The sequence below is a fragment of the Sander vitreus genome, chromosome 9, assembly GCF_031162955.1.
Source record: "Sander vitreus isolate 19-12246 chromosome 9, sanVit1, whole genome shotgun sequence".
NCBI classification, from domain to species: domain Eukaryota; kingdom Metazoa; phylum Chordata; class Actinopteri; order Perciformes; family Percidae; genus Sander; species Sander vitreus.
The window spans coordinates 22,369,244-22,393,999 of NC_135863.1; the positions used below are offsets into that span (position 1 = coordinate 22,369,244).

Consider the following 24,756-nt stretch of genomic DNA (forward strand, 5'->3'; position numbering starts at 1 on the left):
CAGACTTGGCTCAGTAGAGGCCAATAGTAAACAAAGGAATATATGCAGACATGAAATCATCACAATTACTGAAGAAGAAATAAATAACATTATATATATATATATATATATATATATATATATATATATATATATATATATATATATATATATATATATATATATATATATATTAGACATTAGGAAGGGCAGAAAGAGACTACAACACATTCTGAAACTGACATCTGAGTATGTGAAAAATCTCCCCTGGCAGTGACCAATGAAGGATCACCTTGCTGAAACACTTCTGGAAGCTACTGCTGCTTATTCTGGTCAAGTGCTCATAATCTTTACGAGCTCTCTTTAGCTGTATTTTTGACCCAGCATGTTATACCCCCAGTGGTGCTGCATGAATCCATGATGGTTTGCAAAGCCTTGATAAAAACTAGATACATAGAGTGGTGGGAAATAATCATAACATCAAAATACAGGAGCCAATCTGTGTGCTGCAGCTGTGTGCACTGCTAGAGGTCTGCATTGGCAGTGTCACCTGTGAATAACCACATCCTATGTAACATGTAACAGCCTTGCTACAGTAGACAACATCTGAACAGGCCCGAGTGAAGCAGAGGTGCTAAAGCAGCCTCTTTACATGCACATTGCACACTATAAACAGCTCTGCTGCATCATTTTTGTCAAGGTTAGTCCAATAAACATCCCTGCAGTTCCCACAGCAGCACAGAAAACTGCAGAGCAGAGCTGTACTAATGGAGCACAGAAGTGAACTTACCATGGCTATCACAACAGGATTAATGCCTGGATGGAGCAGATGTGCTGGTGCGCGCCGTTTAACTCCTCAGCCAGGCTAAATGTTGTTCTGCAGCAGCACTCACCTCTCTCCCTCCCTCCCTCGCTTTCTCTCTCCTCCCACTCTGTCCCTAGTCCCATTCCTGATCTCTCGCACTGCAGGGGAACCACCGGTGTTTGTGGGTCCCGCAGTCCTCCGATGACGCAGCCACATTTGACTGTGCAGGCTGCGTGGATAAGTCAATCACAGTGATGATTTCACACTGATTTAATGTTTGAATGTCTTCTTGTGCATTATTGAAGCCCATTAGAGTGTCACTTATTGGTTTGAGTGTCACACAGTTTGTAGCAGTTAATGCAGTGAAACCTCATTAACTTTCAGGCGGAACATTGTTGCTATTAAAGACCAATTGAAATAATGGAAGCTGTTAGTGTTGAGAGTATGACTGCAGATTAAGACTGATTTATGTCATCAAGTCAAAGCATTCATCCAAACAACTTTATTGCTGAGGGGGGTGTCTAACTGCATGTCAATCACTGCTCATGCACACGCATTCATTCTCCCTTGTGGAGGGAAGGGGCTTAGGAGACCGTTTTGGGCTTTAGCGGAAAAGGGGGAGGGAGATGATAGCAGCCGACAATTAGAGTAGACAGTACCCTCAGCATTAGGCAGCTGCACTTTGTGTTAAACTTTTTTTTTAAATGAAACTGCGCTGATGGTTCCATTATTGCATATACTGTGCTGCTGAGATTCAAGTTGACTAGCAGCGTCTTGTAGAACAAGGACGTGGACCTGTCATTGCTGTGCAGCTGCCCAAGATACTTCAGTCCTGTGTGGCATCACTGTGTGAGTGGTGGGCTGTCCCTGGAGCATCAGGCCTATCAGCATGAGACACAGCACAAAAGGAAAAAGGGGGGAAAACTGTTAAGCAATGCTTTGTCGGAGTGAGAAATTCAAGGTCAATGTTAACACTCAGTATGTTGTAAGCACACCAATATTCCACTATTATTCCGAAAATGACAATATTTCGAATTTGATATGGGTCATTTAAACAGCATATTCCGGTTGGATTTTCCGAATAAGGCCTTTTTCCGAATATAGCATTTTCCGCTTAAGACATGTGGGATATTCCGGTATTATTCGGGTTTTAGAGGCATTCTTTGGACATGTACACAGCGCATTCGGAATAATGCCTCTCAATCTGGGTTTTTACCGCAGGCTTAAAGGAACCCGTCGACCTATTGGGACTTTAGCTTATTCACTGTATTCCCCAGAGTTAGATAAGTAAGGGTTAATGCCCTACGAGGCGTCCATCCATGGTCACTTGCCAAATAACATATTTTTAAAGCATTAGTTTATAATTTAATTTGTTTTACAATCGAAATCTAAAGTTTTACCAAACAGTAACTCCATTTCCCTGGTTACGCCTGAGAGTTAGACTAATACCTGGAACAATCATTCCCATCCTATAAGGTTCTTATGCAATGCAAACGTTGTTCACTCCTCCAGGAAATAGGAAGGACCATAGATACGACTTGCCACCCTTAGCAACGGGAGATATTTATATTGTCCGCTCACCTCGTAGAACCCTTCAGCTCAGCCCATCATGGGCGGAGTGATTTGCTCGCAGCACCTGAGAAGCCCCGTGATGAGGAGCAGAGAGTAACAACAGTGCTTTTCAGGTGTTGCGCTAATCACTCCGCCCAAGTAGCAGTGCTTCGCCTTCTGAGAATATAGTTCCCAGTATATGGTTAGAAGATGGCTGTGTCTCTGACCTTGTTATTTGTACACACTGTGACTATACAAATCACAACATGTAAATAGGAAAATGTTGGCTTTATTTTGTCACTTGGGACAGTAGGCTAGATGGAGCCAGACAGAGTTACGACACGCACAGAGATGAGAAGGGTATGTATGGACTTATCTAACTCTGGGGGATACGGTGAATAAGCTAAAGTCCCAATAAGTCGGCATGTTCCTTTCAAGAGGGTAAGCGAGCGTACACAAAGCGTAGCTCCTATGGCGCCATTTTGATGCTACCTAGCACTCACCCGCCGTTAGCATTCCATTGACTGCCATTCATTTTGACATCACTTTGACAGCGAATAACTTTACATCTGAAGCGTTTAAAGACTCTATTTGTCCATTGTTTATTTCTAAAGAAACATGACAATGTATAAAAGGCTCCATTACCTTGTATCTCAGGTTATGGCCCCGTAATAGCCGTTTTTTTTAAATAGGCTAACGATTGTGTCATAACCACGGAGAAGCTCGCAGGCAGTTTCGACTTACATTAGCTGTTTAAGTTTAATTACTAATGTTAAGTAACGAATTTTAGTTAGCAATAATTAGCCTGTGCCTATGTTATCTCCTTACATATACCTACGCTCTCCGTCTCTGCAATATTCGGAATGATTGAGATTTCTCTTGGCACAGCTACCAGAAGAACAACTTTCAGACAGGTTGCTCACGTCACATCTACGTCGGCAAGCTCAGTTTGCAGCTGCGCAGTAATGCTCAGCCCTCTCCGTCCAGAGCAACGGGATCTGTTGGTCCATTTCTTTAACTGTCTATGTGTGAAAGCCACCAGAACGTCAGTGACATACAGTTTTGACCAAATTGGTGTTAAGAGTAAAAATGAATTATTATCAAAATAATTATGCTACTTTTTATCTTAATGTGTTCATGAAATGTTTGTTCATTAAAAAATAGCATGGTGTATATTTAAACTATATATTTGATTTTAATTGATTTTTCTATTGTCCCACTTTAGGACAAGTGTCCTAAAGTGGTACAGTATGATTAGCCTAATGTGGGACAGTTGTAAAACTACAACCCAGTCAAGATTGTGTGGTTTATGCAACAGTAAGGGTTATGTACATGTTCTTAGTGATCTTTTGCAGTATTAAAATACTTTATTACTACAGATATTTAAGGTCAAGGGTCATTTTTACGGCGGTTTGAAGATTGTGTGTGTGTGTGTGTTTGTGAAGGGAGTCTTAAAGAAATAGCAACTCAATAAGGTCCTTCCATTTTATTCCATGAATATTCATGTTGACTTAATAAAATGTATTTCAGATTACAATGGCAAAGGCGAGAAAGACAGAGAGAGATCATCAGACACAGAGAGAGAGGCAGAGCAAGACAAGGAAATTAAATCCGTGGAAGCAGGACAGGATGAAAGGAGCAATAGAGGAGCAGGTCATTGAGAATGATGGGGTCCCTAACATGAGACTGCTGGCTAGGGCATGGAACGTACCCAAGTCTACTCTCCAGCGCAGGGTAAAAGGTAATGGTCACTCTGAGCACACAATACAGAATTACTTATTGAGGAAGTTTTAATATAATTCATGAATGAAGGTGCACTATGGTTTAGGCCTTTTAACATAGACTTTACAGTGTCCCACATTAGGCAAATGACTGTCCCACATTAGGAAGCTGCATCTTTTTGGCACTAAGAGCACTGGTATCTGTATCGTTTCTTTCATGAATGTGTTATCTGCATTTTCTCTTTTGATTTGATTAGGACACCCCCAGAGGGTTTCAAAATGGTATTGGGTGTGGATTTAATGTGTTGCCTTCACATCGTAATATACTACAGAAGTCCGAAAAGGGCAAATTAGGGCAATCCACCTTACTTTTTACTTTTACTTAAGTAGGGTTGTCATTGTGGTACTACTTTTACCAAAGTAAATATGTCTCTGGTTATTTGTACTTTTACTTAAGTACTGAGATTCAGTACTTCCTCCACCACTGGGTAGCGGTACTCAATAAGGTGTTGACCGAAGTAACCCAGTACCGAGTAGTATCGAAACTTCTCCAGTCACACAATACCTGCATTCAATCCTTTTTGTTCCCAGATCTAGAAAGACATGAATATTAATTGTTCTTCGATTTAATGCAATGTGTGATTGGCCCACTGCCGCAGCAGCTAGTGGTGGAGGCATTTTACACAACTTAACACTTCTATTCACATACATACAGTAGATAGATAGGTATCGAATGAACAGTGTTGGGGAGTAACGGAATACATGTACCGGCGTTACGTATTCAGAATACAAATTATGAGTAACTGCATTCCGTTACAGTTACAATTTAAATAGTTGGTATTTAGAATACAGTTACATTGTTGAAATCAATGGATTACATGACGATACTTCTCTGTTTCACGAGTTTATTCACTCTCTGAATACATTAAGGCAACTCCATGCATTTCCCAGAAGCCCCAATATGAAAACGAAAAAATTAGCTATTTGGCCCTGGCACAACAGAGCCAGGGCAGGAATGTGTTTCTATCTTGGAAATTCAAACAGCATTTCACATTAAAGAAAGAACAGGGAGAACAAAATATAACTGTGCAGTGCAACCTCTTGCCAGCAACCAACCTCCTTTAAGCGTCCAAATTACTCCACGTCCAACCAAGAAGCATCTTAAAGTAAGTTTTTTTTTTTAATTAGCCAAGGGTAGTCGTCTGCTGTAGTTTTACTGGTCACCTTGCTATTTTATAGTTGACGTACGACTTTAAATTCTCCTACGTGCTGATTTACTATCCCCAGAGCTGTTGAAAGCCATTTGACATGCTAGCTAACGTTAGCTAAAATTAGCTCGTGGTAGCTTAGACTGTGGTTAGATTTTTGTAGTATGCAGTTTGGGACTACAACTACAAAAATCTATCTGCTTGTTCAGGTACACATTCAGCCAGTTGGAACAGAAGAACACACCAGAATAGGCCTGTTTAGTAAGCTGTATGTGATGGCCACATTCCTACACTTATAAAATGCAATTCAATGTAGAAGTAATCCAAGTATTCAGAATACGTTACTCAGATTGAGTTACGCAACGGAATACGTTACAAATTACATTTTTGGGCATGCATTCTGTATTCTGTAACCGAATACGTTTTGAAAGTATCCTTCCCAACACTGCGAATTAAGTAAAACAATACTCTATTGGTATCACTTCAAGGTTACTGGTATTGGTACTGGTATCGTAATTTTTTTTACGGTTTCCAGCATTACTGCTAATGTATGCAGTGTTAACTACCACTATATTGTAAGACAATTATATTTCAACATGCATGTGTAACACATAAACATATTGACTGCAGAGAGTCATGTATCCAACTAGAACCTATTGGTGCATTCACTTACCTGACACTAGGGGTGGGGAAAAAATCGCAAATCATATGTATTGTAATTTTTTGGGCGACGTTTTTTAAAATCCGTTCCGTAGAATTGATATTTTCTATTCATTTTTTTTACCAATGATCCACCTAAATATTGTCTGTTTATATACGGTACCGCCGACGGCGACTACATCATATCCTTTTCCAGCAAAACACAGCGAAAGCAGAAAATGCTGAAAATCTATCATGTACTTCTGTACAAATGAAATAAATGTCTGACTGATGTGCATTCTTCTTAGAAAACAATTCGTTTTTAGAAATGTCGCATGATATTATTGTCTCTAGAAGTGTATTATTCAACTTTTGTTTTTGTTAAAGAAGGAAAAGAAAATTGCGATACTCAATACTATCGAATCGTAATAAATGAAAATCACAATACAAATTGAAATCGACACCCATGTATCGTGAAAGAATCAAATCGGGACAAAAACATATGGTCCCAGCCCTACCTGACACCCACCTGATACCTGCCAAACATGTCCTGGGGATACATCAGCCCCTTTTAACACCCCTGCCACCAGCACCTCTCTTTTATGTAAATATACCATTTGCATCAAGTAAACAAATTAAAGAAATGTATTCAGGAATACGCACCATTTGTGCACAATATAAATGTAAATCATAACGATATTAAAACTAGTTTTCAATAGCACAAGGCCTCAAGATTAAGTCATAATGCAAGACCATTGTAATTTCAGTTAATTTTGTAATACTGTGGTGCATATGCATATCCACAAACCAAACACACATTGGACCTGGGGATTTTGGGGCCCCTACGGTTCTGGGGTCCAAGAGCAGTTGCCCTGTTTGTAATCCAGCCTGTTTATTGGAATTAATGAATGTGGGATTGTGTTTTTATATACTAAGTAAGAAGACAATACATTACCTGATAGCTACTTAGATACTACTAGATAGATAGAATAGATACTCATTTATTATGTGGACCCTCATGATATGTCATGCATTAATACTTTAAATGAAGCGATGTAATGCATTCGTTAAAACAAATTTTCAAAAGCCATTTCCAGATAAAGTGGTACATTTTCCATCACTGCGGTGTGAATTGTTTAGTTGTGTTTTTCATAGCCACAGCTCTCCGGGGCCCTTCTGCACAGCTGAGCAGACATCTGCAGCAGAGATCCCCCTGTGACTCCCATCATGGGATTACAGAGTTGTTTGGAGCGGCCACATTTGATTTAAAGCCTCTGTCACACACACAGAATGCACTGCTAGCATGTGCACGCAGGGGCGATGCCACACTTCAGCATGAAAAAGCTGCTGAGGGAGAGTGAATTAAATGAGTCTGTCTGTTGGCCTATTGCTCAGCGAAGTACGAGGGATAATTACTTATGAGAGGGCTACTGTTATTGATGGGGTAGGAATGGAGACAAGGGTTACAATGCTGTTTTAAAAAGCTTTATCTAACCACGTAAATAACCCCCTTTATCTCTGTCAAGAAAACGCTGTGTTCATTTAAATGAATGAACTGCACTCAGAGCATTATATTATTGGTAAGGTTTGGCAAATAGATGTCAACTGCATTGCATTGTGTGCTGACAATCTGCTTTTTTTATTTTGTCAGGCAATAGACCTCACAGTATTGACAGTAGTTTTGGCCGCCTTTCTTCTAATCAAATGTGAAATAAACCTCTTTTACACACTGCCTGCTGGTCATTTCAGTGTGTTTGTTTATGCATAGAAAAACCATTTATTTGATGTCTTTGTAAAAGACAATGATGAGAGCGGCGGCAGACTATTTACTGGGCCACCCACACAGAGCAAGCACACAGCAGCATCACTCAGCAGAAATGAAACAAACAGGATCAAGGAATGTAAGTGGAGAAGGGATGATACACTCACAATTTGGGCACACAGGATCAGACAGAATGCAGAATGGCAGAGGCCCGTCTTGTTTTTCCACTTAAGCCGAGAAAGAAAAGCTGTCTTTTTAAAAACTGAGAGAGGCTGGCAGCAGACAGTGGCGGTGTGTGTTCATCAGAGTGAGTGAGTGACAAAAGCGGCTGTTGAAGTATACATTACCTTCTGCAGCACATGCTTGCCACTCTGCTCAGCTCTGTGTAGTGATCTGTGGTGGCTCCAGTGGAAATAGCGAGCATATTGTGAATTATCAAGTCTCCCCCCCCCGTACTCAAACCCCCACAATGTCTATTTCACACGTCTGTGGGCTAATATGGACATTTCCAAATATTACAGTTATATAACATACTGCAAGCTATCTACAACATAAACAATATACACCTTTTTAGAATGTCAGCACCAAACAAGTTTAAATTGCAGTGCATAGGTTGATGGGGAAATCACAATACAAGCAGGGGTATTCTTCCATATGGGATAATCCACGTATCGTGATAGGTAAACACTCATTTTGTTGGGATTCTTGGCAGAAGAACGGTATATGTGTGATTGATGATCTATATAAGGATGCAGTTTTTAAGTCATATCAGGAGTTAGTGGATCAATTTCTTTTGGAGGGAAGGGTAGAAGTAAGAGAAGAAAGAAGAAGAAGAAGAAACTAAGAAGTATAGAGGAATCTAATATGTTGCAAAACCTTTTTGATTTGCCAAGTACAATGCATAGTGCCTCAACATTTTACAAAATATAATGGAATTACAGAGTGTGAATACTGAGAATCTTAGATTAATATGGCAACGAGATTTAGAATGTGAAATAGGTTAGGAGAAATGGCACGATATAGTTTCCACGGTTGGTGGGCCACTAGGGATATTAGAAGCAAATCTGCTCATTACAACATCATACATAGATACTACTATACTCCTATGAAGCTTTTCAGAATGGGCTTAGTAGAAGACAAAAGGTGTTGGAAGTGTAAGGGAGAAAATGGTACATTTGTACATGCCTTTTGGGAATGTCCTGTGGTATTACCTTTCTGGAAAGAAGTATTGAGGAAACTGGGAGATTGGTTGGACAAAGATTACCGGAATCTCCACGGCTCTGTCTCCTGGGACATAGCACACTTTTGCCACGAGGAGTCAACAAAGGGCAGCATGCGCTAATAACCGCAGGCCTCGTCACTGCAGCAAGGCTGATACTGAGGAACTGGAAAAGCACGTACACGCCGAGGCTCACAGATTGGACTCAACTGATGACGGAGACCGCATCTTATTAATATTTGATTGCCAGGAAGAACAATGTTAAAGGGACGTTCCATTTAGTATGGGACTATTTCTTTTCATATATTAAGGGCCTGATAGATTAAACATATGTTGTAACACATTACAGGTGATATAATTACAAACGATATAGTGGTACAGAGGGGTGTTGTCCTTTAAGTTTAGTTTCGACTGCCTTTTTGTTTTTTGTTTTGTTGTCATTTGTAAGCTGGATGTATTATCTGTTGAAAAATAAATAAATACTTTAATGACAAAAGTTTAAATTGCAGTGCATTCTAAAGTCCCTGCACAGTTTTGACTGATTAGACCTCTGCTCAAATGGACTAAGGTAGAGCTATCCAGGGAATTACATGACGCTTTAACAGGTGAAGCAAAACTAACAGGAGAAAGAGGGAGATTTAAGTGAACTCAGCTGTGTGTGTGCACACAATGAGTGTTCAGGGCCTTCAGTAAAGTATTATTTTACTCAGATTTTAAAAGCTGTAATGTCCCGCGGCGGTTTAATTCCAACCTGTGGCCCTTTGCTGCATGTCCCCCTCTCTTTCTCCCCTTTCATGTCTAAGCTGTCCTGTCAAATAAAGGCCTAAAATGCCAAAAGAATAAACTTAAACAAAGACTACTGTAAAAGTCAGCATGCTATTAACAGGTTTACAACTGAATTCATAGAAAGATGCAGCTAACACTGCAAATCAGCCAGCAATGTAGCAATAAATCAGTTTCACAGACAATGTCATTTTACCATACAATTTACTCTCTATCTGTTGTTAGAATGATGTAGATTTTAGCTTTTTAAATGAATTGCAAATTGGCATGTTTACTACTGAACAACTACATATTTCATAGATAACATATGTTGCCGATATAACTGTAGCTTTAGACAGACTTCAAGTTTCAGCTTCAGCTTTAATCTCCTCTTTGTCTTAACTACACACACGCTGAAAAACAGAGGCCTTGTTAATGTCATTCACTGGTTTGTGTTGAAGCAGTTAAGTGCAGGTAACGTAAAGATTCACATCCAATTTCTCACATTCATTCGTGCTTACAAACTTAAAGAAATTGCCACACGCTTTCCTGTTGAGTTGAATGTGCAGAGGAAGCTTTGCAGTATTTTCATTAGCTCCCCTCGAGACTGTTGACACGTTAACACTCTTCTGGTTCAGTCATACATATGGCTGTGGGAGTTTTTTCTGTTGCCTTCAGACATTTATGAACAAGTATAAGGGGAAAGCTTTGCATGTGTGCACAGTGTCTTTGAGTATAAGTCTAAATAATAAATCATAAATTGAAATGGTTCCAATGTCAAGCAAGATGTTTAAAATATTTATTATGAAGCAACACTTTTACTTGCAAAGAGTGAGAAAACTCTGATTTGCACAGAACAAAGTGGTTGGATGCATAAATTATAATGTAATATAATATACAGAACACTGAGCACTAATCTTGGAAACACAATACCTGCTATTTGCTTTTATATTACTCTCATTATTAGTCTTCTGCTCTGTGTGCACTTTTATTGATTTGCGTACATCATGAGATGCTATATATACGTTTGTAATTATGTTTCTTTTATGGTGCAATTTGCCCACTTTTTAAAAGCCCCACCCACCACACAATATATGAAACCCCAGCAGCGCGCTGTTTCAACCGTCAACGTCCAATTTGCTGGAGTCCTTAAGGCACAAGGTTATAGAAGGGTCTTATAATTGATGCATTCATCTATTTTTTTTCTCACTGATTGGCTGAAAGGAACAGTGAACAGTGAAGTCTAGTTAGTATTCTAACACGCTCACTATGTCAATGCTAACGTGCTGATTTTCAGCAGGTATAATGTTTACCATGTTTACCATCTTATTTTAGTACTGCGCGTTAGCATGCTAACATTTGCTAATTAGCTCTAAGCACATGTACAGCTGACATCTGGCGCTACAGGAAACATTAGAGGATCCCCAAAGTTATTACAGTTCATCCTAAGGGGGGCATTAATGTCTGTACCAAACTTCACAGCAATCAATAGTTTCTGTCAAGACATTTCACTCAAAACCGCAAATTTCAACCTCTTGTTGGTACTCGAGGAAAAGTCAAAGGATCACCAAAGTAATAAGAAAACATCATCTGGGAACCATATATATCCATACCAAATTGTTTGCCAGTTCATCAACCAGTTATTGAGATATTTCACAGAAAAATTTGGAACTATAGATGAAAAGTCAGGGTATCATGAAAGTCAAAAGGATTCATCCTCTTGGCACCATGGATCCAGTTGTCAAGATATTTCATTAAAAGCCAAAAATGTCAACCTCACAGTGGCGCGAGAGTAAAAGTCAGGGGATCACCAAAGTAATTGGGGTTTGTTGCATGGGCACCATAAATGTCTTACCTACATTTCATGGCAATCCATAAAATAGTTTAGTTAAATTATTTCAGTCTGGACTAAAGTGGTGGACCAACAGACTGACCTCCATCCCTAGACCCGTGCCGCTAGCATGGCTAAAAACTAACTAAGCTATACAAACCAACTTCACAGACCAATCAGCTGTTTCAGTATTCATGCATGACATAAGGAATCAAAGTGTTACCAGCAAACATTTAAATAAAAACTAAATCCAAAGATGTTGAGCAAAATAGTCTTGTATTTTGGCATTTGAAATAAAACAGCTCTTCATGAACCATCAGATAAGTAATTACCTTAAGAATTATTATTTGTCTTTGTACTTAGTATCTTTCTCCTCGCTGTTTGGCAAACCTGTCTGCCCAGGAAAGGGGGCAATCTTCAGGAAGAAATAGTGGTTACTGTAAACACGCAAGGCCACCAAGATGGGAGTAAGTGTGTAGAGCAAGTTAGCTGCCAGCACACACCAGAAAGCATCATCTGGGATACGAAATGGAGCTGTAGTACGAGGGTGGAGGGACCCCCCGATGTGGGCCCACTGGCACTGAAAGTAGACACAGACAGCAAGACAGAAGTTAGACTGCATTGCCATATACCAATACTGCATAATGTACCTATCAAGAATACTGATACTTCCACTATTTTGTTCTATATTCACACTGATGGCAGGTAATTTGAAACATCAATGTTTCTTTCCACAAACCCGCCAGAGGAATAACTTGGAGGGAATAAGTTACGTTGAGTCTCTCCTCCAGTCATTAGTCTACCGTTAAAATATACAGAAAAGGAACAGGAGATGTACAAACAGAAAACAGAGTTTCTGCAACCTCTTATAAACAGGGAAACAAGGCTTTAATCAAATGCTTCCTCATGGTTAATGGCTCCAGTCTTTCTGTCAGGTATGGGAGAAGGCACCAACCAGCTTGTTTATGAAAGGAAATATGCTTCAAAGGATAAATGTGGTCCAGGGGATTATTAGCAGGATGATGAGCTCACTACAAGGAGTTTAATTGCAGCGAAACATGGCAGACCTCTTTATACTGAATGTAAACTTTACTTTAATTTGACTTTAATCAATCAAAGGCAGTCTTTTCCCCAATGACTTAATGTAATGCACCAAACTGCCAGTGCAACCCACCTCAGTATGCAACACCTGTATCCTAAACTGTATTCAGAGCCAGTTTCACATATTGACCGCTTGTCTTCATGGTGTTACCTGGATCATGGCTCCAGCTAAGAATACAGTCCAGTCTGACATCCATGAGCACCCGGGCTTGAGGAGACCGTAAACAAATGCACCCAACAGAGGTAGTCCATAGAAGAACAAGTGCAGCATCTGTAAAAACAAACGTGATAACTTGTAAGAACTCGATTGGTTGATTATTTCTTGCAAAAGATTGCAAAAAAATATTTGATCTCTATTTTACAACATGTGTATATTCAATAGTTATATACAATTGTTGTGTATAGATAACGTGTATATTCCAGTGATCCAGTGAAAAGTGCCATCATCACTGTCAGTCTATGTTGTTGTTGGGCCCTGACCAACAAGCCAGCAGATAATTAATACAGTACATCCTCCTCCTCCTCCTCCTCCTCCTCCTCCTCCTCCTCCGGACTGCACTGCACTTCTCCTACTCTTACTGAATACAGAAGAGGGATGCGTTTAATGTGGAAATACAAACACTTACAATCAGAATAATTTACTGCATAAACGTTGCACTACTAGTATGGAAAAATACTTAAATAATTGCAGCAAAAGTAAAGTAAACGTTATCATGTATTTGCAGTAGGTAAGTATCAAAAGTTAATGTAGTCAGGTTTGTACTAAGTCCTACAGTGTTTTGATGTTGTATACGGTCCAGATGTTACTGGGTCCAGCTACGACAACTAATACTGCATCCTTTTATGACCTTAATCTAATCTTATGTTGTACGATGTAACATTTTATTCTGCAGTGTGACTATTAACTGCAGTCATAAGACACATGTAATGTGAAATGTAAAGAAGTAAAATGAGCTTTTTACGAAATGGAAATACTCAAATAAAGTTTCAGTATTTCTGAATTGTTCTTAAGTACAGTACTGGAGCATTTTGCCACTTCTCAGCTCTGCAGTCTTTCAAACACAAATTTGCACCCTCAGCACAAATGACTACTCCCGCACAATAGTCGTTACAGAGACTGTCTTGACCTTCAACTTAAAATATTTGGCGAAAGCCAGTTTCCCCCTCTTTAAAAAAAAAAACCCTCAAATTATACCACTGAACAGTTTCTTTTTATTCTCTGTCTGAGGTCTAGATGAATCCTAATGAGTTCAGCCCAAGGGCTGAAAGCCAATCATATATGCCCTTCAGTCTTTTGTTTGAATGTCTTTTTAGTGCTGCCACGGAAATCTGTCACATATCGTTCATCATCATCAATGAATAAAGAGGTTGGTCAGTGCAGAAACAGTGCAACCCTGTGCAACAAACCAAACCTAATTTCATTTCTTGACACCCACACATACATACAAACATCCATCAGCTTATGCTACACACACACACACACACACACACACACACACACACACACACACACAGAAGCACAGATTTGCAAAGGCCGCATCCCAAGACTTTCACATGCTGCACACACCCTCCTACCACCCAGTGAGATGCTGATGGGGGGGCTTTAAAAGAGGGATTAGCTTATCAAATTCTCAGCATGCAGTTCGTCTGTCTGATCAATTAATTGCAATTGTGACTGGACTGCAGCCCCGACAAGGTCTTTGGATAACCTATTGACAAAGCTGTGTAGCCTACACTGAACAAAACACAACAAAAAACCCACAGCTGAGTAGGGTCAGAGGAAGAAATTAAAAAGAAAGCAGACCCACCGCCAGTCACAATAATAATCTGTTATCCATCTAACACAAATGAAAGAGAGAGACAAAGATGCCCTGGCCTCTCAACCCTTGCTCGTTGTTGCTGTAATGATGAAAAATGGCTCCGTAATCAGCTGCGAGCGAAAAGAGTGGAAGAGATAAGGGCAAGCCTCCAGCACACTCAGAGTGATATCTATGAAAGCAGAGGTCCATTATGTGGCTAGTTATTTGAAACAGGCTGAAGAGGAGCGCTCAGGTGCTGCTGCAGAAAACACACAGGCTGAGTGTGGAGACAGAGAGAAAGGAAAACACTCACCATCACTCTGGGGTAGCCCACAGGATCCTTCAGGTAGGGTTCATAGTGTTTCAGGTAGATGGAACAGGCTTCGAGTGGAGAGTCCAGAGCCACCTACAGAGGGCGGACAAAATAACAAGAACACCTTACAATATAATGCAATTCAATCTGACACACCAAAAACTACAACTGTTTACCATAGATTTGAACATCTCCCTGACACTGTCTAAATGAAAAATGAACATCCACAAGTGTTTTTTGTATCAATTTTGGTATTTAAAATGGCACACTGAACATGGTTAAAGAAATTGTTTGACATTTTAGGAAACATGTTTATTTGCTTTCTTGCTGACAGTTAGATGAGGAGGTTGATGCCACTCTCATATCTGTCCAGTAAATGTGAAGCTACATCCAGCAGCTTAAACAGGGGGAAACAGCTAGTCTGGCTCTGTCCAAAGACAACAAAATCCGACAAAAAAAACTATAACATGTCTAGAATGTTCATGTATCATCATGTAAGGAAACAAGATATAACATGTTAATTGGTGAGCTTTAGAGGTGCTGGGAGGCGGATTTTTGAACAGAGCCTCTAGCTGTTTCCAGTCTTTGTGCTGAGTTAAGCTAACCGGCTGCTGGTTTCATTTACCAACATAAGACTAATGTCTATCCCCTTATCCAGCTCTTGGCAAGGAAGCGAAAAAAGTATGTTGAAGCATTCCTTTTGATTTAATAATATATATATATAAATATATATATATATATACAGTGTACACAGTTATCATTGCTTTTTAAAGCCAGATCCTTTTCAGAGAATAAATACATAACGCTTCTATATGGCTCAATTAGTTGAATGCACATCTGTAATGTATAAAAATAATATACACGGTTTGAATCCTCAACGCTCCACTCTGCATGAGCAAGATTGCAGGCTACATAACTTTTAATACGTCCATTACAGCGTCGCCCTAAACTCTGTCCATGACATGGATGTGATGTACACTCACCAAGCCTCTGAGCGTGGTGAAGGCCATGGCAGCTAACAGGAGCAGCACCAGGATCAGATCCGAGGGACGCCAGATCAGCTTCATGCTCTGAGCATGCTGGGCCTGTGGGCCAACACAATGTACAGTATAGAGCTGGTTAGTGAAGGTAATTGTTTCATAGCACACTCTCACTTGAACGACACCTGCTCCACTGCGTTCACTAGCGGGTCGCTAACTTTGTATGTCTGCCGTTTGGTGCTGGGCGGGTAGCATTAAGTCGGTTCATTAGAGCTGAAATGCAGCTGAAAACCATGCTGATGAAAGTGAACCAAAACAGTAAAGCTGTGGGCCAGAAAACCTAGAGTTGAGAGACGCTAAAAAGCTCTTTAGAGCTGAGGGGAAGAGTTAGTGTTGGGTTTTCTGTGGGTTCAATGCCCCAAGCAACACCTTTCACATAAGTTGTTGTGTTCCATTGTAATAGGAAAAAACATTGATTGTAGCTGCTGTAAATCCAAAACATATCTACGACCAAGCTAACTTGAGTTTGAATCAAGATAGCAGTGAGGTAAATTAAGACCACTCTCCCAAGGCTAATCATTTTGTTTTACAATGTTTCTTATGTGGCGAACATCATACTGAAATTTGGTCAAACATCGCACCTCCACTTGCTAACAATCTCCAATGATGTTACAGATTTAGGTGTGTACACCGGAAAATCCTACTATCACACTGACTAGACCACTGGAAATTACTGCAACTCATGAATATAAATGAATTAAATGGCTGCCCTTTCTCATCTTTCATGGTCTGGATCATATTTAACTGGTCTGCGCTGTGTTACCCTGATTAAATACAATCAGCAAACACTACTGCTCTAAACCTTTCCACATTCATACCACGGGGTCAACCCATTCATGCGTTAGACTTACGTTGTATCCACCGATAAGTGGTCTGTCCTTGGGCCTGATGAATAGTGTGATGGCTCCCCATACAGGCATCAAAAGGAAGAGAAAGTTGAGCCAGAAGGCTGGACGGATCTCTGACCCATATTTACCTGCCACAAAGAAAAAAGAAATTGTGAAAAAGAAATGAAAATTGAGCAGAAGTACGTAGGAGGGCAGAGCCAGGCTAAATGATACACTGTAAACATCTCAATGTAAATCTGTAATTAAGTTTCTAAATGAAACGTCTACAGGGCACTTCATGCAAAGGCATTCAGTGCAGTATGTCTATGATAATACAACAGAGAACAACACATTGCCTGTAGACGAGATTGATCTTGTGACACTAGTGTATGCAGTTTGAAATGCCAACAACAGATGCTTTAATCCTGTTTCCTGCTTTGTTCTGCGCGTTGTGACGGCAGGCGAGGCACGGAGCGTGTGTGTATTCTGTTGGCAGGCTGAACTGTGACACTGATGGTACACCACCAGTGCAGATGTTTGCTTGATTAACGCTTGGAATCATGGGACTGGTAAAGGGGGGAATAGGAGATGAGGCTTACCTGCCACTATGCCGGCAATGAACACACTCATGTTGGCACACAAAGAGCCAGCCCAGAACAAGCCCAGGGTACGGTAGGCTTTCCTGGGAGAGAAACCAAAACAACAAAGGTGATTATACTATTGTAGAGATAGCATGTAAGATAGAAGGTTTGATAAGCCAAGTGCTGGCCAGTTGAGGTAATGCATGGCTCTATAATGGTTTTATACGTCTATCACACGTTTTGTATAATACAAAGCCCAACACAATTTCTCCTAGTGTTGAAAGCTGGCATTGTTTAAAAGAGGATTTCATTTCCATGATAGCACCTGCTCAGAGGCAGCTCTCATTCTGAACTCTTGAACTCCCTCACTGCACTCCATGACTGATTCACTCTAGACTAGTCTTTTTCCTGAAAATACTGTTTTATTCAGGCCATTGAGTGAATTTTATGTGATAAAATGCAACTCGTGAATCTCTATCTCTACTTCTTTAGGAAAATCTAATATTTGGAAACAACAGGAAGCCTGAAGCCTATCATGTAATGCAGTAAATGCTAATCTTAGGGCTGGAATGTAGTGTATTATTGTTAAATTCAGACAGCTTCCACAACTTCCTAAGTAGTTGTTTGCTCAGTTAGATAAGTTATTATATGATGAGAGTAAGATGAATGAGCTTGATGTGACTTGAACTGACTTAACCATCACCCACCTGTCTGTTATCCTGCTGATCATCATCAGGTACATGGTAAAGTGCACTATTCCATCCCAGTAACACATCATGATGCCATAGGCTGTCCCTAGATAGGGTTCTCCCTAAAACACAGACATTACATGAATAGAGCTGTCGTTCTAAATCCAGTTATTGTTGCATTATTACTATCAGCATTTTAGATGTGAGAATAAGAAACCTACTGTCTTTTGATAGAATTCCATAAAGCCGGAGATAATGCCATCATATTCCAAGGCACTCATCAGGTCAATGACACAAGTAAAGGAAAATACAGCAAAAACTGCAAAGGCAAGAAACAATACAGGGAAATAAAAACATCTACCTGATACTGGACATGAAAAAATGCCTTATTTTAAAAGTCAGCTTGTTTCATGTGTGTGTGTGTGTGTGTGTGTGTGTGTGTGTGTGTGTGTGTGTGTGTGTGTGTGTGTGTGTGTGTGTGTGTGTGTGTGTGTGAGGGAAACCTTGACATGTTAAGCAGCTTTGTCAGCTTTGAACAAACGTCATTCAGAAGCCACTGTGATTTTGAAAGTTCCATGTAATTACTCTATCTGCTTTGTCTACCTACTCTGAAAAACACACGCGCATACAGCTTATTAGCAAAGAATGCTAAGACTGGAATGGCAGAAAACCTGAACTTCTAATTCCCAGCCTTTTTTTCAGTGTATTAATTTACTATTTTTGAGTTCAAGATATTTCCCTTTAACTGGCTAGTCAGTGATTTATGGGACAGCGTGGGGAGAAAATTAAGTCTTGAGCAATGAGTTAGGCTGGAGGCATATTTATATTGAGTCCATGGTGAACAGCCTTCTTCTATCCTCAGGTTAAGCCCAGCAGAGCTGAAAGGCCATGTCCACAAGACAACATTTTAAAGTGTGAACCTGCACAAACACATGACTGGCATATAGGTCACACTAATAATCTTAACTAAAAAAACCCTGACCACGCTGGTACCATGGCTTTTACAGACTCTTTTATCAATGGTTCAACTCCCTGTGGGCTTCATATGTACGGTATAACTACATAACAAGTGTGCATACAACACCAGCAACTCCCTTTCCAGATTCAAAGACTTTCTTTTCAAATTAATTACTAAAAATGGGCTTTGAGCATGGTCAAACACTTTGATAAGGAGGTTATTATGGGTGCCAGGAGGGCAGGTTTGTGGCCAGGGCCATTGGTGGACTTTTTGAAGGCAGAAATCTCACTGGTGAACAATGAATGGACCACAACACGCGTCAGCTTACCAAAACATTAGCTAGAGCATGTTGGAGACTTTCAGCAGATCCTCGGACCATTAAAACCATCATCAGTGTGCAGTGCAGCGTGAAATTTAACGTCACAATATAATTAAGGAGTATAACAACAGCTTGGGCACACACAGGAGTACCTCTGCTGTCCACGATAAACTGTAAAAAGATGGATAGCATGCCCATTGGACTGTTAATGACTGGAAAGATGTTGCCTGGGCTGGTATAAATTGCACAGTCCACATTCATTCATGGCTACAACTGTACACACCAGTTAGGGAGGTATGACTGTTTGGGGACATTTATTGTGCATGAACTGACCCTGTAGACACCGATAACAGCAGATGGATATTACATAGTATACAGTATATTAGTATTAACAAACACAATTGTGATGAACAGAAACAGAGCGGCCACACATAAATTTGGATAAATAATAAATCTATCTATCTATCTATCTATCTATCTATCTATCTATCTATCTATCTATCTATCTATCTATCTATCTGTCTATCTGCATCAGTGATTTACAGTTGGAATCAGTTCATGGGGAACATCTGTAAAAGCCATTTCAATGATTTGCTGCCTGGACTTTTTTCACAATGTCATTGTAAAGGGAATCACTTTGTGTTGTGACACAAGCATCTTTCTGCAGATACCACGGCTTAAAGCGCTGTACCACATCCTTCCTATCTGTCCTTCGCACACTCTTTGCATACAGATGCACGCACGAAGATTTTGTCTCTCCTGTGGACCAGTGTCTCTGTTATCCTCAGGACAACCAGGTTTATCTCTGACATCTAACAGGTGAGATAGCTGTGGGATTATGGCTCTCTATCATTGAGAAGAGCCTGCCACAGCTTTGTCCTCATTGTTGTGGTTCTCCTGCACACCCCTGGCATCGCCCTGGGCACAGACTACCGATATATTGCCTTGTTTCTGTCCCACTAGCATAGCCCCTGGCATCAGCTGCCGGGGTATGTTTGCAAGGGAAACCCTTGGCTGGAAATGGAAAACATATTTGACCGATAGCTATACACATAACGTGGAACAATATGACACAAATCACATAATTGTCCTTGTTTTATTCCAGTCATTGTATTTTACAATTATTGCGTGTATTGTGTTCTAAATTAAAAAGTTATTGTGTATTTATTTTCTGTAATCTCGGCTACATTTAAAAATGAGGGCTTGCCCTCAATTGTACCTTTGAGAACTAAATGAAGGTTGATGATGATGACTGTAGAAAAGCTTAACTAAAAGTGTGTGAAAGGTGCACAAGCTGCCACTGTCACATGATCAAACTGAATATAAAAGTCCATATGGCATCTAGAACAAGTAGTGGAGTATGAATGGTTTTATACAGAACAATATACTTTCATACAGGTTTCTTCTCCTGTATGACCATTCTCCAATAGCTGTGATTTTGCTCAAGACTTTAAAGAATATTTACAATTTTCGGTGTGTCCGAGTGTCATGAAGTTCCTCAGTTTGGAAGGGGTTTGGGTCAGTCTTGCCTCAGAAAAGTGTGGCTAAGCTTTGCTCTGAGCCTGATCAGTCTAAGCCGCTTTCAACATATCAGGTGAAATCCCATTGAATGCCATTCATGATAAATACAATTCAACCTTTGTAAAACTATTTGGAAATATATTGCATGTGTGTTGGGAAATGCACATACTTACCAAAGAATAAAGCATCTTTAGGTGGGTTGCCACGAGTGATGAAGAAATAGAACAGAAACACACCCACCAACACAGCGACCCCGGTCGCCAAGATCATATAAGGCCTGTGAAAGAAAAGGAATTCAACTGTTATCTAAGAAAAATAAACATCTTTACAATCTCTATGCTGACACTTCTAGACACCAATCTCCCTCTGATTTTCTGCTTCATTCTCTTTTCTAATTAGTTTCTCCCATGGAAGTTGTGTCGGTCCTCTATTCGCAGTGCTAAATTAGTAAATGATGATGAATGGGAAGTCAGAGAGAATGATAATCACGTAACACCCAGAGTTAGCACAGGGAGAAAATAGTGCAGTAGTGTGAGGGGAAATCTGTTTGATAACACTACACCCAGAGGGAGCAAGGGCACTGCTGGTGTGGTAGTCAGATTCCTGGTGAGATGGCAGTGTCACATTGGATTTACCTTTCTGATCTCCTATCACCTCAGGTTGCTTTAAGTACAAGGAGTAGCCTCATTTTAATCCATGTTTTTTTTTAAATATATATTAAGTGTGACTTGGTCCTGACGTTTGGCAAGAGAATTCTGGTCCTGTGTTGCTAGTATTTCTGATAAAACTCTTACAAGATTACATCTTTCTTTCTTTCATTGTATTGTATGCATTCATTGCATGTTTTGTAATATACCGTATCTTGCTAGTCTGATCAGGTAACGTCCACTTTTCACAAAGACAAAGTTACAGAATGATGGTAACAATTTCCCTTTGTTAAACTCTAAATTTGCATTATTTCAGCTCTCATACTGCTGTGTTGCCTACCAGTGGCTTACATTAAAGGCACAGCTTTGTAAAGGTTTAATCAATCATATAGTCAGAGGTGTGGGAAGCGGAAAGCTAAGGCCATGTTAGTTCAGAACTGCCCTCCATGTTTACTGGTCAAAGGTACCGCTGCCTTGCACTGGAAAAGATTAATGTGCTCAAGGTATCTCCTAGTAAACAACATTACATTCTCAGAAAACTCACAATGTGTGCTCACAGAAGGAAAACAAATGCCGTGAAGAAAAGGGAAGCTCCCTTGCTACCTCTCCAATTCAACCGTACAGGAAGATTTATGCACACAATACAGTTTGTTTGCAGACTGGAAAAGCATGAAGCATATTGTATGTCAAGAGCAATTTATCAAACACCTCTGTGCAGTCTGTATTGATTGTCAATGTCCACACATATTCACACAGGAGGCGTGTAAAAGTCTGTCAGAAATGAGAAATATAAAAGCAGTAAAAAGTGTAAGGGAACATGTGTTTTATCACAGGCTCTGTATTCTATTCAGCCTACAGTGATGCAGTTCACAATCATCAACTGTGGACAGTACTATAAAGGCAGTATGCCAAGAAACAAGGCAAAGCAGATAACCACTGAATAAGAAAATTATTCCTTACTCAGAAAAGTAATTATCCCAAACATCACATCCGATTATCTCCCCAAATTCTGTTCACATTCCTGTCTCTTTGCTCCCTATTCATTCTCTTGCCCCTCCAAGAAATGTCAGGTTTAATTATTCAAAGAGTTTACACATCTAAAGACGCGATTGGCAATACACTCATGGAAAAAAATCTTGAAATTAGTAGTGCTCAACATGGTTGTGGATTTATGAGCTTTAAGCTTACAGTGTGCTCTAGTGGTGGTAGAGTATAATGTCTGGATCACCTGCAGTATTGTACATTTATATACGTTTAATTTGATTATTATTGTAACAGTATAGATTGTATATTATTACAGTAATATCTGCTAGTATGGGTATTAATTGTATGTGTTGTGGTTGTATTCAAATTTTTATAGCAATCATATACAGCTTTTTCCCAAAACAGAAAGGTGTGGACCTATACAGTATATAGACTTTATGTATAAGCCGAGTGATAAGAAATCAGTAAATGGTATAACTTACTCTTGAAACTCAGGAATGGTGTTCATAGCATAAAGAATGACGAGGGCAGAAAATGAAAATAAAAAGACTAAGGTCTCCATCTCTTCGACAGCTGTTCAGCCTTTCTCCCTGTAGAATCCACAGCACTAAAATACAATACAGTTTTAAGTCAATGCAATTTGCTCCAGCAGTACTGTACTAATATTTGATCAAATCGATACTAAAATGATGCCAAGAGATCAATAGCTTCACGAGAACTGGAACAAATGAAATACATTTTTTAAGTACAATTAAATGATATGAATGTCATGAAATAAAATCCCATATGAGAGCTGTAGTTTTGAATAGAATGGAAAAGAAGCAGAGCAGGCTCTTACCGTCTGGCTACTCGTTCGGTGGATTAATCAAATTACTGCTGGCCTCAGGCAGACATGGCCTTTACTGGGAAAATAATGAAGTGGAGACAAAGAAGCTTTTGGGGAGAAAAGTTACGCAATTTGGTTTTGTCAGAGCTTTACATAAGTCGTATTAGTGAATAGGCCCACATTCCACTTTATGCCGCAATACTCTATAGAATTAAACTGATTCCTGTTCTACACAGCCTTTAATGTTGTGTATGATGAAACGTATGAATTGTGAGCTGTCTATGAGATATACTCACAAATAGGCTACTAACAATGTTGTATCAATTGTATGGATGTGACAGTACTATATTATATTTAGGAGGTCAAGCACCAAAAGTGAATTGTTGTTGCCTGTTTTTGTTTTTCTTTCTACCTCTAATTATTCAATATAACTAATTTTATGGTAACTGTGGCCTAAAATATATGAAAATGTCCATCAATCAAAAGACATTTTCACATTCCAGTAGGTCCAAAAAAGCGCAAATAAAACATAGGTTAACTTCCCATGATAGAAGTTAACCACCAGTTTGAATTTCGTAACAAACACTTTTTTGCTTCTTCTGTAAAGCTAATTCAAACAAAGGAAGCGTCTTTGATGTCCTCTGAACTGAGAGTGCTGTAACATTTACTAAATTACGTAAGAGTCACAACGAACATTTGAAAGAATAGTTCTGTAGTTCTATCAGGAACACAGTCATTACACACCATTTAGGCCATAACAGCGGGCAGTGAGGACACTAGGAAGTGGGAATACTGTATTCTTGCAGTGCTTTCTCCAGTCTTGATAAAAATGTCTCAATGGAGACAGATCCTCATTGTGCCCGTGTAGCCTACCTAATGGCTTTGCTTCATGTGCTTTTTTATCAGCCCCTGGAATTGCCGTTTTCTACTTAAATTCTTCAATTACTTTGCTCAAACAGTTAAGATGAGTTCAAAGTCCAGTTCACTTCAAACCAAGTGTTTGCAGTATGTTTCCAGTAGGGCGCACCAAATTCAAACTAAAAGAGCAGACTCCTTACCTATTGAATTAGGCAACAGTCCATTTAGTTTTGAGATATACCATCAGGTATGCTTTTTATTCAGAATATTAAAATTGTATCAGAATTGTCTTTGAACATAGGGTGCCTGGGTAGCTCACCCGGTAGAGCGTGCGCCCTGTGTACAGAGGCGTAGTCCTCAATGCTCTTTGCTGCATGTCCCCCTTTCATGTCTAAACTGTCCTATCAAATAAAGGCCTAAAATGCCCCCCCCCCCCCAAAATTGTCTCTGAACATTGTGTTTGGAATTGGTGCATCGCAGGTTTGTGCTGTCATGTTGAACCAATAATCATACAGTGAAGCTAGTAAATTTCAAGAGCAATATTTGTCTAAACTGAAATGGTCCTCAATGATAAGCTAACATGCATCATAAAGGTTTGACTAAAATGTGCCAGGATGCTGCTTTCACTTCCTGTATTATCAACCACCACCTTGCTGACATGAAACAATACAGCAATATTAAACAGGGGAGACAAAGCACAACCCTGACTGCCAATATCTTTCAGAAACAGTACCTTAAATTTGAGCACACATGCACGCACGCACGCACGCACGCAAACACACACACACACACACACACACACACACACACACACAC

The 24,756-nt window shown here is 39.8% G+C and overlaps 1 protein-coding gene across 1 annotated transcript; it reads right to left on the reverse strand.

Moving 5' to 3' along the window:
- Positions 1–11,820: 11,820 nt before the first annotated feature.
- Positions 11,821–22,818, reverse strand: tm6sf2b (transmembrane 6 superfamily member 2b). Its single transcript, XM_078258186.1, has 10 exons — positions 22,739–22,818; positions 20,799–20,902; positions 18,049–18,146; positions 17,846–17,949; positions 17,157–17,239; positions 16,582–16,706; positions 15,674–15,775; positions 14,691–14,783; positions 12,730–12,849; positions 11,821–12,057 (listed from the first exon to the last, which is right to left on the reverse strand). Exons 1-10 carry the CDS (start codon positions 22,816–22,818, stop codon positions 11,821–11,823), a joined length of 1,146 nt encoding a protein of 381 aa, XP_078114312.1.
- Positions 22,819–24,756: the final 1,938 nt, after the last annotated feature.

Excerpts from the sequence above, each read along its gene's own strand:
- tm6sf2b (XM_078258186.1), bottom strand. The coding sequence starts at position 22,818 with ATGGAGACCTTAGTCTTTTTATTTTCATTTTCTGCCCTCGTCATTCTT. Across the intron at positions 14,784-15,673 it reads TCACCACGCTCAGAGGCTTG|GTGGCTCTGGACTCTCCACT; the intron begins GTGAGTGTACAT and ends CGCCCTCTGTAG. Across the intron at positions 12,058-12,729 it reads TAGCTGGAGCCATGATCCAG|TGCCAGTGGGCCCACATCGG; the intron begins GTAACACCATGA and ends GTCTACTTTCAG.